The following is a 14,542-nucleotide window of genomic DNA, read 5'->3' as shown; positions in this document are numbered from 1 at the left end:
ACATTTCATATATCAAAACTGGCGATGATAAAATAAGAAAATCATGGTTAAAAACAACAGAAAAATGGTAAACTAACTACTCTTAGGGTTCACAAACTTTCAAGCAGCACTGTATATATGAATGTGTTTTTAATGCCAAGCATCTACAGTACATGAAGGAGTGGTGCAGTCTGAATGTTTTCACATGTTTGTCTAAAAAGCTTCTAAACTGACCTCAGAACAGATTTCTCTGTTCTTTTAGATGTAAGACTCCATGTTTAACTACTATAACTCAAATGAGCTGATGAATGAATGTGTGTTATTTTTAAGGCAGATTTTGTACATGTATGTTTTTAAACCTCACTCATTAAAACTGTTTTTGTTTTTTTGCCAAAAAACAAAATTTTTATTCAGTGTGTTCAACAGGTATTTTCACTTGACTTGACTAAATTTTACAGTACAGAAGTTTACTTTTATTTGTAGGCTGCTCTTTACTCCTGTACATTTATTTACCAGTTCTTCACTTCACTTTGTTTCCTGCATCACTGTGCAGAAATGTGTTTATTTTTTTATTTTATTTTTTTATATATATTATATGGTAACACTTACACAATAAGGTAAACAAAATTAGAGTAGTTAATGAGGAACTATTAATGATCAGTTCTTCATTAACTCATGATCAAATTTCATAGAAAGTTAATCACAACTTGATGATTAGTGAACTAGTTACTTCATCAGTACAGAATCATTACTCAATAACGTGTCCAGTAGTTAACCTTTATGACCTAAAGTGACACATGAGTGGTTTTTCATTTCTTCATCTTCATCTTTACATTAGTAGTTCCTTAAAAAAAATCAGACAGCAGGATTCTTGAGAAGATTTTATTCATTAATTTCAGACCACATACACATCAATATGACCATAAATGTTGCCTTCGAAATAAATATGATAGTTTGTCACATGTTTGGTAGGCTAAATGAATGTATCATGGGGCTGTGTGTAAAGTACTGTATACTGATCACACCGTGGTTCACAGTAAAGTTGTTTAAGGCCCAATTTCAGTTTGTTCTTTCATATGAAAATAACATAAACAACAAAAAACACACAAAAGCATAATCATACATATTTGAAAAGGAGTGAGAAGAAGCTGTGCTTATTAATTGCCCTTATTAGAAGAAAAGAGGAAGTGGAAAAAGATATGGTAAATTAAAAAAAGTAAGTACTTGTAGTTCAGTTTTTCTTGTTTGAACACCATCCTGCTCCAGAGTTATGTTTTTCTACTTTATTTTGTTAGTGCGGTGTTTTCTCATACTTTTATTAAAGCCAAGTCCAGGAGATAACTCTACAGAAGACATTGAACTACAGGGCAATGGCGGCATGGAACAAATTACCACTTTTTTTTGGTCTTGGATAATAACATTGCATGCTTTAAGAAGAAGCTAAAATTGTTTTTGTTTACCCAGGAAGGATAAATCTGTATGGTTGAACTACTGCTCCTTGAGTATGAAGAGGTGCCATAATGTTGGCTGTAGTGCCTTTCTTTGTTTTTGTCATTAGAACTGTCTTTTGAGCAAGTGTCTTCGTGTTCTTGTGTTTTCGTAGTCTAGAGTGTCTATGTGAGTGTATTTTGAATTGTGTTGAGAGATTGTTTCCTTGTCTTTTGTTGAGATGTTTGTGTGTGTGTGTGTGTGTGTGTGTGTGTACTGTATGTAATGTATTTTAATGGTTGTGAATATGTATGTCAATGTATTAATGAAAACATGTATTATAATTTCAGTGATCAAGACCCCAGGGAGAGTAGCTGCTGGAGTCTTTAATAAACAAACAAACAAACAAAGAAACAAACTCTATAACAATAATTATTCCAGGTACAGTTCTGTTTTTTGCACTTGTCTTGTTTCAATTAGTTTAATTGAAGATGTGAGTGATCTGTGGCGCCACCTGCAGGTCAGAGCTAAAAACTGACGGATCAAGGTCTGAGAATCAGTCGCCACAGACCAGACACCACCACCACCACCACCCACAGCTCAGTCAGTCCGTCCTGGAGGGAGACAGACAAGAAGAGCAGAGTCTGCTTCCTCTGTGCGCTGTCACTCTCTCTGTGTCTCCCCCTCCTCCTCCTCCTCCTCCTCCATCAGGTCGGGCTCCATCGGGTTCATCGCTTCACCTTAAGCCGCCGTCAGTGCAGGGAGAGGCGGACACACAACGACCATGATGATCCCCAACATCGCTGTTCGGAACCACCGCGCTGCTTTCTCCAGAGTTTTAAAAGCTGTACGAGGAGCAACATGTCACCCGGGACTGAGCGCTGCTGCAGCCCGGTGAGTCTCACACCACATCTATAGCCTACTCACTCTGATACATTGCAGCTCATGTGCATGGAGTGAAAGAAACAATAGATGCGTTAACTTGCAACTTTTTTTTTAAAGGATTATGTAACGCATTTACCGCGTTCCCTGCGGAGCGTCATATGACTGTGATTGGTTTATATTATAAAGTTGTTTATGATTCTGCAACACTTAACCTCACATCCAGTGTTGACTGATTCCTGCTGCTCCTTTTTGTTTAGTTGTGTAGTTAATTTGATTTATATACTGTAGTTAAAGTGCAGGAATGAACGGACGGAGTAAGCAAGGGAGGAAGGAAGGAAGGGGAGGGGACAAAAGAAGAAGCCCCCACTGTGTCCATTGACTTTCTATAGGGTTGCACTGCACACTGCACTGCACTGTGCACATACGTGTTACTGTAAAACACCGACTCAGGGAAAATTTAAAGTTGTTTTTGCAGCCTGCAGTATATGTTTGTTTTTGTTTTCTTCTTCTTAATCTGATGCACAACCTGGAATGACAAAAATACAATCAATAAATTCCATTGAGATAAAACAAGACAAGAGGGAAGTGAAGCCAGCAGGAGTCAGTCAGTCAGTGGTGACCTCATTAAAGTTCACCTCCTCTCCTTTTTTTTTTTCAAGATTGCATGTGCAAATTATGATAAAACACAAGACAGAGTAACAAAAACAAAAAAAGACACTAAAACTGGTGGTTTCCAACCGTTTATCTCTCTGTCCCTTACAAAACCACAGAGTTACCATGCCCCGCAGTGTCCCTGGGTTCATTAAGTAACAGTTTGAGGCCATAACAACAAAGGCAAATTGTTCACAGTTTCTCAGACTTAAGCAGAAATTAATCATCATCCGTCCCCATGTGACCTTTGATCCCTCAGCCTGGGGCATATGGATGAAACCGCCCAAGTTTATATTAACAAGATAAACTTGTTGAACTTGCTCATACGTCGTTACACATCAGCATGTTACTGCAGCGCAACACTTGTTTAATTGTAGTTACGTACGTTAGTGACGTATTGGAAATTAAGCCACCGCTGTCTGTCTGCCAGCAACAGAAGAGTTTTCCACTGTATTTATTCTGGCAGCTTTTCTCTATTTCTCATGTAAACAGACAGGAAGTGAGGAGGAGGAGGAGGTGAATGACATAAATCAAGAAAGATTGAGAAAATACCGATGAACTGAAGTCGATCATATCGGAATTTTAGACTGGAAAAGCTGAAAAGAGTCGGTTTATCTGGATAATGGGAATAAATGCACCAATAAGTCACAAGTGATGATAAAGTGGTCGATGTGAAATAGTTCTGTTTTCGGGATTAGATGAAACAAACCCTTGATTAGTGATTGTTTCTTCTAGTTTTGTTTTCATCTAGTCCTAACAGATCAGTTTTTGAATCCAGATCCTGCTCAGGTTTCATTCATTCAGTAAATAATACCCAGCAGTCAGACTTGAGAGCAGCTTCCTCACTCATCATACAAAACCACACTTGACCTTTAGTTCTCAGTGGGTCACAGCTGCTCAGATCTGTCATGTGTCGCATCGCACAAGTTCAAGATGCTGCCATTTATTTATTTTTTTTAGTCTCTTTCAATGAGATAATAATAATTTGATAATAATTTTATTTATATGGCACTTTTTGAACAAATTCACAAAGTGCTTTACGGATAAAACATTACAGAAAAGAGATAAAATGACTCTCAGAGATACTGATTTTCAGTATCAGTGACACATGGGTTCCTACTTTTCCCACAATACAACTCAAACTCAAAAACATCTTCCAATAGACTTCCTCACTCCAGTTTGTACACAGCTTTTTGTTTTTGTTGCTCTGGCTTTAGATTTGACCTAATTTAATCAGATAGATCTTCCCTCTGCTCGTTTCGGACCAGGAAATAAGTAAGTGTTGTGTTTTGGTTTGGTTTGTTTATTGGGAAAAGTCTTGAAATGACCTCGGCTGGAGCAAATTTAAAAAAAAGAATTTTAATGAAGTTAATGAACAATTTCAGACATTTTAAAGGGATAGTTCACCCAAAATTCAAATTTCACTCCTCCGTGCCTTCTCTGAGTTACGGGGGGGTCCGCCCAGCAGTATTTGTCCATATAATGGTTGTGAATGGTGCTCACTTTTCTTCGTCCAAAAAGACACACCAAAAAACATCCAAATACCTCCATGCTGCTCGTTTGTAATGTCCCTCTTGTATTGAAGCCCCAACATGAGAAATTGTTCCAAAAAAAATTAAACAAGTCTATATTTTAAGCTTGTTTGTAGTGGAAGCTCCCAGTGTCTCAGTTCACTGCGTGATTTGCACTGACCGGCGGAACAATTTCTCATGTTGGGGCTTCAATACAAGAGGGACATTACAGACGAGCAGTATGGAGGTATTTGGATGTTTTTTGGTGTGTCTTTTTGGACGAAGAAAAGTGAGCTCCGTTTTCAACCGTCATATGGACATGCAGTGCTGCGCGGACCCCCCCCCCGTAACTCAGAGAAGCCACGGAGGACTCTGAAACTTCTCCCAGCCCTTAGTCGACATGAGGGTGAGTAGATAATGAGAAATTTGAATTTTGGGTGAACTATCCCTTTAAGACTTTAAGACAATCAGAGCAAAGTTGAACATCGTCTGTTGTTGGCATCATGAAGCCAAACTCCGGGTTCATGTATGTAACTGTTTAACCGGTTTGTTTATCACTTATCAGCTCAACACACGATGATAAGGTCTCAGCGTCACCTGATCATCGGGTCACAGACACGTCGATCATTTCTCACACTGAAACCTGTGCAGACGTTTTAAAGGAGAATTCCGGTCATTTTTGACCCCTAAATCGTTTTCCTGATGGTCACCCAGTGTTGGGGGGAGCAAAAAACGTGACTAAAATTGATGCAGGCAAACCGGAGTTACACCATGGCTACCCGGCGCTAGGGATAGCGACAACGCTAAACTATGGGGGCAATTCTTTCAACCACAACAAACACTCAGAAAACAATCAAATATCTATGGTACATGCAAAAACACAAAGTTTATACTGTTTATACTGTACACTATGAGTTCAGTGGTGTCTCTAAGGATTCCAGTCATGTACCATACTGTAGATATTTGATTGTTTTTTGAGTGTTTGTTGTGGTTGAAAGAATTGCCCCCATAGTTTAGCGTTGTCGCTATCCCTAGCACCGGGTAGCCATGGTGTAACTCCGGTTTGCCTGCATCAATTTTAGTCGCGTTTTTTGCTCCCCCCAACACTGGGTGACCATCAGGACAACGATTTAGGGGTCAAAAATGACCGTAATTCTCCTTTAAAGCATTTGCCAGTGTCTTAAAAAAAAAACAATGAATCTAAGCTCCTCCTCCTCCTCTTCCTCCTCCTGTTTCCCTGCAGCTGCATCCATGTGGAGTCTCCCCCCGCCATCCCGACCCTGACCACCAGCTACGCCCACGGCACCTCCACCGTGACCATGCTCCACTCCACGGTGGGAGAGTCTCTGCTGAGGACGGCGGAGCGCTGCCCCGACAAGGAGGCGCTGGCCTTCCTGGAGGACGGCGTCCGCAAGACTTTTGCAGAGTTTCAGCAGGATGTGAGTTTTTTTTCTTTCTTTGATTAAGGTCCGATTAATCGAACACAGAGACAGTTTCTGATTTTCTTACTTAAAGCAGAAGTAAGTGGAATATTTGTGTTAATATAAGTCTTGAATAGTTATATCTTCCGACAGCAATCACTTCTATAGAGTGTTTGGTCTGAAACACGGGTCTGTCAGTCACTCTGCTCTGCTGTAAGCCGAGGAGAAAACTTTCCTTGTATCCTACAACCTTTATCCAATGAGGAGAGAGAACGGCATAAAGGGGCAGTCCTCTCTGTGTGTGCAGCCAAGGGATGCGCGTGAATGTGGTGACGTAGGGACGAGGGCGGGGACTGCTAACTCCATCTGCTGACAAGAAGTTAGCCAAAACCACCGGATCGCTTACTTCTGCTTTAAAAAAAACTACCGGTAATAAACATCCAGGCAAGATGCTACAGCTTCATGTGACTAAACCTCAGTTTATTAAATATCAGTATGGTGCTCTGGTCAAGTCAAGTCAAGACACTGACTTGACTTCAGTCATCACTATGCACTCAAACTGGTTTAGCCTTAGAGCAACTAAAGTATGATCGAAGGGCAGATAGTATTTTTCCCCCTGGGTTTTTTTTTTTTTTTTTTTTTACCTCTCAGGAAACAAAGAAGCTGCTCCGTCTTGTCAGTGCAGGTTGTTTTGGGTTCGTACTGAAGCCGAGAGGAGCCTGCAGAGCAATGTTTCCTCTGAAAACAACTCCACATCAATCAAAAGACAGTTCAGTAAAGAGTAAAGAGACTTCCTGGTAAAGACAGAAATACAACTTAAAGTTTTAATATCAGCACAGATCCCTGATCATTTATCATTTATGTAAAGAGACGCCATGATAATAATCTACTGTGTTTATTGATTTTAGAATATCTTTATAGAACATAGATACAGATCTTTATAGAATAGAATAGTACTTTATTAATCCTTTCCAGGAAATTATGTGTGTCACAGCAGCTGCAATAGAATACAATAAAAGATACAGATACGATAATTAGGAGAATAAAATAACTTAGGAGATAAGTTAAATAAGGAGACATAAAACATGTTTATAGTAACTGAGTTAGCCATTATATTTCATTTAATTTTGATTTATTCCATTCATGGTTTACATACTTCACACGGTTGCACATATTTACATAATGTACACTAAGACACCATAAAAGAAAAGGAGCAGGATGAAGAAAAACTTATAGTACCTGCCCCTTTCTATAATTATAATTGCATTGGCTTACTATCAACACCAATATTATACACTATTTTAAAAAAAAACTAAAGAAATAAGGATACAGTAACAAAATCTGTATAAAATTATAAGGAGACATAAAACATATTAACAGTAATTCAGTTAGTGAACATGTGACAGTAGAAAAAAGTATTTAAAAATGTAGAAAAAAGGGAGGAAAAATGCCAAATGTGTATTTTATTCTCTGTGTAACTGTACAAAATAACTTAAAATGTCTAAATAAATGTATGAGAGAGTGAAAACTACCTTTGCCATGAAGTAAAAAGCAGCTTGAAACGGAAACACCCATATCAAACTTATCAAACTGTATCTTAAGTGATGCTGGTGCGGTGTGAAGGATCAGTGGAGCGCTGTGACCTGTCACCGTGACCGTGGTGACGTGTGGCGTTGAGTCCTGCTGTTCCACGCCGCGTCTCGCTCAGCCCGTGAACCTTCACCCAGTAACCCTGACAACGTCGCATGTGGATTATGGGGGCGGAGACTTTTACAGTACAGACCCGCAGTGATGTCGTTAACCTGCAGCAGAGACTAACAGTCCTCAGATAACAGGTGTCATTAAGTCCGATTTAGTGATAATTAACTCCATAATTAGGTTGTTTAATTGTTTTTTAATTAAGTTGCTATTTTTTTTATGCATGTGTTGATTTTTATGGAGTTTTCTGGTTTCTCTGCTTGTCGAGGTGTTAGACTTTGCTCTTCATGAGCAGGGTGAGGCAACAGTGAGGTCGAGTCCAAAACTGATGATAAAACTATTTTGCATCAGAGAGTTTTTTTCCCCCACTTTACAATAAAAGTAAATAAATAAATAAAAGAAAATACATGATTTAACCTTTATTTAACCAGGCGGAATCAATTAAGAACAAGTTCTTATTTACAATGATGGCCCGACAAGAGGCATAAGCTTCTTGAGGGGAAGGGGCAAGAGGGCTGTAAAGGAGAAAAGATGGGTTGAAGGACAATAGCAAATAGGCACAACTATACAGACATTCAGCAAGAACAAGAACATAAAAAGAGTTAATAGCCAAGATTTTTTACAAACATTACAGGATTCTTTAGAGAGCCTAAAGTTGAAAGAGCATAAAAAGAACAGGGTTATTAGTAAGGATTATTTACAACACAGAAACACCAAAAGACAGAGTTAGTTCCAGTAATTAGTAGCAAATTAAGGAGAGGAGAGGAGAGAGATACACATAAAGAGTGTGTATCTGTTGGAGCCCACTTCATGTGTGCATGTGTGTGTGTGTGTTGTGTGTGTGCAGGTGGACCGAGCTGCAGCTGGACTCCTGGCCCTCGGGCTGCAGAAGGGGGACAGACTGGGAATGTGGGGGCCCAACACTTATGAATGGATCCTGTTCCAGTTTGCAACGGCCCGAGCCGGCATCATACTGGTCAGTCCCCGACTCCCGGCCGCCTTGGCTTCAGTCTTTTTTTTTTGTTTCTCCTCCATCATGAGCAGCTTGTTCTTGTTTTACCTCCCCCCGTTAGGTGTCGGTGAACCCAGCGTACCAGTCGCAGGAGGTGGAGTTTGCGTTGAGGAAGGTCGGTGACTTCCACACACACCGGTTTGACTGTCATGATGAGCAAGGCGATAGAGAAAAGCTGAATCCTCCTTTCCTCCTACTCACAGGTCGGCTGTAAGGTCGTCGTGTGTCCAACACAGTTTAAGGTCCAGAAGTACTGTGACATGCTGCGACGCATTTGTCCTGAGATCGAGTCGTCCAGCCCGCATGACATCAGGAGTGCGAGGTGCAGACAAAACACACACATGGAGTCATTTTAATTCTAATATAAATGCAAATACCTTTCTTTTTTTTTTTGATACTTTCTTTTTATTGTTTTTTATTTTTGTCCATAACTTTCATCCAATCTTCCTGTGATGGTGGGTCTGTCTTGTACCATTTTCTTGTAATTGCCTTTTTACAGGCTACTAACATAATTTTCAATATGTATCTATCATCTTTCAACACAACATTTCCCGTAATGACACCAAGATATAATAATGTACAAGACTTGGATACACCATAACCCAAAATTCTGCCAATAACTAAATGAACATCTTCCCAAAATTTTGCGATCTTAGGACATAGCCAGGCAAATATCTTTTTTTTCTTATCCAAACAGATAGCTGCATCAACCAAATTTATAAATGCATATATCTGATATTTTTCAAAATAAAAGCCCAGTTGCAGCTCAAAGTGACCCACTATTTTTACTCTTAACAGACTGGTTGTTTTTGCAGAAAATCTAATTCTGGAGAAAAGCTCCACACACACACACACACACCCCTCCCTGATCTTTTCCATGGGAACTATCCAGGAATGTCTCAGGAATGACTTGAAAAAGCGACTGTAGATCCACATTGTGATGATTGTTTTTAAAGTGGGTGAAACCACCCAGGGGCGGGAATCTGATCTCCTGACCTCAGTATGTATAGTATGTGGAGAGAGAAAGTCCCAGCTGCAGCCCTGGTTCTACATGTACAGTGAGATCTCTGTGTTGAACAGTAACAGTTACAATATGGAGCCTCTCAGCCAGAAACTGTGACCTACATATACGTATATTCTTCCTTGTGTGGTTTTCCCCCCTCAGACTTCCAGATCTGCGCTCGGTGATCGTTCTGGACAGCCGACAGCCTGGAATGCTTCATCTGGACGACGTGCTGCAGGCCGGCAGCAGCCAGTACGTACAGCAGCTCCAGGATCTGCAGAAGAAGATCACCTTCGACGACCCCATTAACATCCAGTTCACCTCGGTAATTGTTGCATAACAAAGTGCCTGTGAATCTGAGGAATCTGAGGAATCTCAGTCTCAACGACCCTCGGTGACGCCCGTACGAGCTCGAGCGTGTTTGTTGAAACAAAAAACATCTGGATTGTGGATTACAGAAGTTTGACATCATAAAGGAAGTAAAGAGCAGTTAAAAAAACAAAAAAGCAAAAGTTGTTCTGGCATCTAAAGAGTAAAGAATCCTTGAGAAGCTGTTTTATCCTACGTTATATTTTAATTCAAGCAGGAAGCCAAAATCCATCAGACTAAGTCAAACTATTAGAATAAATTAATTGCAAATAGATCAGCTGATCAATCATTTTGTTAGTCAGTTGAGCTATTTTGATAAACAACTAATTGTTCCTGTGATGTTTTGACATCCTGCATATTATAAATTAATCAATACCTGCAGTATATAACTGACAGATTAATAGATTATCAAAATACCTGTTCGGCTTGCACCAACACACATCACAGTGCATTTACTTTCCTTTATTATAGATTATCTTGAGATACAACGACTATTACTATAATTACCACTCATGCACTCTGAATTCACCGTCCTTGTTCTATTTGCAAACACAGTTTAACATCTGTTTACTATGCACAGTCTCTGATGTTTACAGAGCAGTAAACACCGCCTGCTGCTGTAACCTTGACACTTCGGTATCTAGACGTTTTTATGGCCGTGTAATTTATTTCTATTTTTCTTTATCAGGGGACGACCGGAGCTCCAAAGGGCGCCACTTTGTCTCATCACAACATCGTCAACGATGCCTACTTCGTCGGCAGGAGAGTGGGATACCACTGGAGGGTGAGTTTAGTGTTTGACCTCATGTATCATCTCAGAGTTTCAGTAAAGCTCATCTGGAACCAGAAAATGAAGATTCATGGTTTAAAAACGAATTGATTTTTATGTTATTTATTTAATTTTATGTTATTCATATGCACAATGATAAAACAAACATTACATTTCATAGTACAAAAGGCAAATAACTGCACAGGAGAGGAAAAGAAGCCCAAGGGACTTAGAAAAAAATCCTCCCCTTTAATATAAAAACCACCAAAACAAATCAACCAATAGGAAGAGGAAAGATGGAAAGAAGCAGAAAATGGAAAGAGACAAGGAAAAAACATAATAAACAAGCAACAGATAGAAAAAGAAGGAAGAAAGGAAAAGAACAAGACAAAAACGACAAAAAAGTTATTAAGTCACAGACTCATTTCAGTTAAATTTGGCATGAGTATGAGAACATATTTCGTTAAGTAGAAACAATAAAAAGAATGATATCACAGTCACAGACTCATTTTAATTATTATTTTAATTAGGCATGAGTATGATTTCTTATTATATTATTAAGTCTTGTGTGTGGATGCAAAGCCTGACACATGTTGCCTTCTGTGCCACAGAGCTCCATTGTTTTCCTTCAGTGAGTCACACAGTGGCACTGGGTGAACAACATGCACCTTCATCATCATAAACACACACACACACACATGCACACACACTGTAGTTTATTCTGGCTGCAGCTGTTGTAGAAAATGACCGAGTCTTTCACTGATTTGCAGTTACAGTTACAGTCAAACCCCTGACTTATGGGTTTTAGTGTTTTTAAGACAATAAGAAAAAAGAAAAATCTGAATTAAAGCCACGGTCGGTCAGCGCTCTGCCACGTCAGAGAAAAAGTTCCCAAACTGTTGCCACATGCGCTGGAGCCAAACTGTTATGAAACTCTGTGTTTTTGGAGTCAGACAGGGAGGGGAAGGGTGGGGTAGTTATCCTCTCTCCTCCTACAGCTCCTACAGTTTGACTCTTCTGCCCCCCTCCTCCCTCTCTCCTCCAGCCCAACACTCGTATCTGCCTCCCTGTGCCTCTGTACCACTGCTTCGGCTCCGTTGGCGGTGGCATGTGCATGGCCGTGCACGGCACCTCGCTGGTCTTCCCCTCTGCAGGATACGATGGAAAGGCCAACCTGGCAGCTTTGGAAAGTGAAAGGTAACAACATCATCATGAGTCTGCAAAGTCTGTCTGAACACATTACCCAGGACCTGCACAAGCTGTTTGAAGGTTTTAATTCCCTGTAACAAAGACTTAAATCTGGTTAATCTGATTATAATCAACATTAATTCTGGAGCTGTACTGTTCCAAGGAGCTTTAAACCGAACAATCAAACCTGAAGGAATTCAGTCTGTAGCTGTTGTGCACAATAAAAATCTGTTACATAAAGTCATGCAATGCACATTCATGAATTAGTGCAACACATTAGGGCGGGTGGTGCTGGAGAAAAGAGGATCAGAGAAACGGCCGGTGGGTTCAGCTCCGGTCGAACGCTGTGGTGAGTCCACAGAGAGTCTGGAAACCATTAGTGTCAGCTCCTCGGCTCAGGACGGACACTTCCTGAGTGTGATCAGATATCTCCTCTTGTTTTGTTGCTCGGGGACAAAGAGACTAAACATCTGATTTGCGAAACTCAAGTCTTGTCGTGGTAATAGGAAACAATGTCTTCAGATGTCTTTTCAGTGGTTGAAAGCTCAAAAAGAGCTGCATTTCATAGAATTGATAAGAAACATGTGGGAAAAACTGTAATTGGATTTAAAATGTCAGATTTAGTTCTTTCACACATTAGAAAACAGCTGCAAGAGCTGAACAGATGTTCTTGACTAAATGTCTGACAGAACAACGACCCAGCTGATCTTTACTCAAACTATCTGAGGCTGTGAGGTGTGGTTCATCCTAAACACCCTCTTTTAAAGGGATAGTTCAACATTTTGGCAAATTGGCCCATTGCCATAATCCCTATAGTCATAGCAGTAGGTTCATTACCTTAAATTGTTGGTGCAAGCTATTTTTAGAACGGCGGAGCAGAGCCGTGAGCTGCTCAGAGCTACGCTACGGAGGCTCATGGGATTTCTTGGTTTCCCTCATCAAACTCATCAAACACACAATCCAACAACTCCAAAACGCTCTGGTGGACAAGTTGTGACCTGCACATTCACCACGCTATGAGATAATAACACAACGTTACCAGACAGAGTTGTTTTAGAGGTAAATTCATGCAAAACCGCTGATGTGCGTTCCTGTCGGAGCCAGTTTTTCATCAAGCAGTCTCCTCTAAAACAACTCTGTCTGGTAACGTTCTGTTATTATCTCATAGCATATCTCATACCAGAGCGTTTTGGAGTTGTTGGATTGTGTATTTGATGAGTTTGATGGGGGAAACCAAGAAATCCCATCAGTCTCCGTAGCGTAGCTCGGAGCAGCTCGCGGCTCTGCTCCACCATTCTAAAAAATTGTGGAACTACCCCTTTAGTGATGGACCTGTTTCTTTAAAGTTCAAACATGTTTAATAATCGCTTCATAATGTGTTTTATACAAATATTAACTGAAATCACAACCTGAGGCTCTGCTCCTGAGCCACGAACAAGCTAGAAAAGAGATGCTGCCCAGAATCTGACACTTTATATTTACTGTTTCAGTTTACTCAAGAACAAGTTGGATTCACCAATAATATTTCCACAACTTTTGAATCTGCAAACATGTGGTGGGATTATGAGGCAGTTAATTGCTTTAATCTTTACTTTTAGATGCAGCTTTTTTTTTTGTTTTGTTTCTCACGTTTTTAAGATGATAAATAGATGAACTCCTGTTTCCTCTCACAGATGCACCTTCATCTACGGCACCCCCACCATGTATGTGGACATGGTGAACCAGCCGGACCTGCCTAAGTATGACCTGTCATCAGTGGATGCAGGTGAGAAAAACACAGATATTTTCTACTTATATGTTAGCAAATATGTCTATATTATATATATAAATATTTTATGTGCTGATATTCTGTTTTGTCTGAAACTGAGTCTGGATTTGGCTGGTTTACTTATATTTTTCTCATCTGCAGGCATCATGGCCGGTTCCCCTTGTCCTCCAGAGCTGGTGAAGAACGTCATATCCGCCATGGGCATCAAGGAGATCACAGTGAGTCGATCTTACGTCTCTTTAAAAGACCATAAAATGATCTTATTCACCTCGACTCAAAAATGCACTCGTGCAGTTCAGCTTTCAGACACTAGAGGGCGACAGATCATTTGCTGAAAGTACAGTAAACTCTGTTTGAGATCCGTTATCAGGCATCCTGTGAAAAAGAGCATTAAAGACAAAACGAAGCTTTCATTTTGTTAAAGGTTTATTGGATGTGAGCATTTGTTATCACCTCCAAAAGTCCAGGAAATGTAAAGATATTGAATATACATTAGATATGCATAAAGTCAACTCTTGTCAGTAAACCTCACAATGGTTTTGTGAGAAATTATTCACTTTCTCTTACACTTTTTTGAGGGAATTTTTAGATGTTTCTTGTCTTCAGAGTTGATTTTTAAAGATCCTTAGAATAATCTTCCAATTCTTTAAACTTTTACACCTCTTGGTGAAATACTGTAGGTTTTAAGTTGATTAAAATATCACAACTGGTTTTTACACAGTAGAAAATGTGGTAAACGAGTGTTGATGCCTGTCTGAGTGACAGTTGTATGTTGAAGGGTTTTCTCTGCCTCTTTTTGTTTTAATGTTAATCCATCGTTTATACAGATAACCACCAAAATAAAGGAGCATCACCCGTTT

At 39.9% G+C, this 14,542-nt stretch overlaps 1 protein-coding gene across 1 annotated transcript in view; it reads left to right on the top strand.

The window, feature by feature from the left end:
* Window positions 1-1,919: 1,919 nt before the first annotated feature.
* The window catches only part of acsf2 (acyl-CoA synthetase family member 2), a 29,986-nt gene continuing 17,363 nt past the window's right edge, over window positions 1,920-14,542 (top strand). The window contains exons 1-10 of the mRNA XM_085760829.1: window positions 1,920-2,301; window positions 5,698-5,893; window positions 8,421-8,549; window positions 8,647-8,700; window positions 8,789-8,907; window positions 9,751-9,913; window positions 10,646-10,741; window positions 11,772-11,923; window positions 13,588-13,679; window positions 13,824-13,900. Of these exons, the coding sequence (XP_085616955.1) occupies window positions 2,192-2,301; window positions 5,698-5,893; window positions 8,421-8,549; window positions 8,647-8,700; window positions 8,789-8,907; window positions 9,751-9,913; window positions 10,646-10,741; window positions 11,772-11,923; window positions 13,588-13,679; window positions 13,824-13,900 (1,188 nt within the window). The 5' untranslated portion in view covers window positions 1,920-2,191. The remainder of the gene's footprint in view (window positions 2,302-5,697; window positions 5,894-8,420; window positions 8,550-8,646; window positions 8,701-8,788; window positions 8,908-9,750; window positions 9,914-10,645; window positions 10,742-11,771; window positions 11,924-13,587; window positions 13,680-13,823; window positions 13,901-14,542) is intronic.

This window comes from Trachurus japonicus, chromosome 19, assembly GCF_045865225.1.
Source record: "Trachurus japonicus isolate A0001 chromosome 19, Traja_1.0".
Taxonomy (NCBI): Eukaryota; Metazoa; Chordata; class Actinopteri; order Carangiformes; family Carangidae; genus Trachurus; species Trachurus japonicus.
This window is presented reverse-complemented; position numbering and strand designations above follow the sequence as displayed.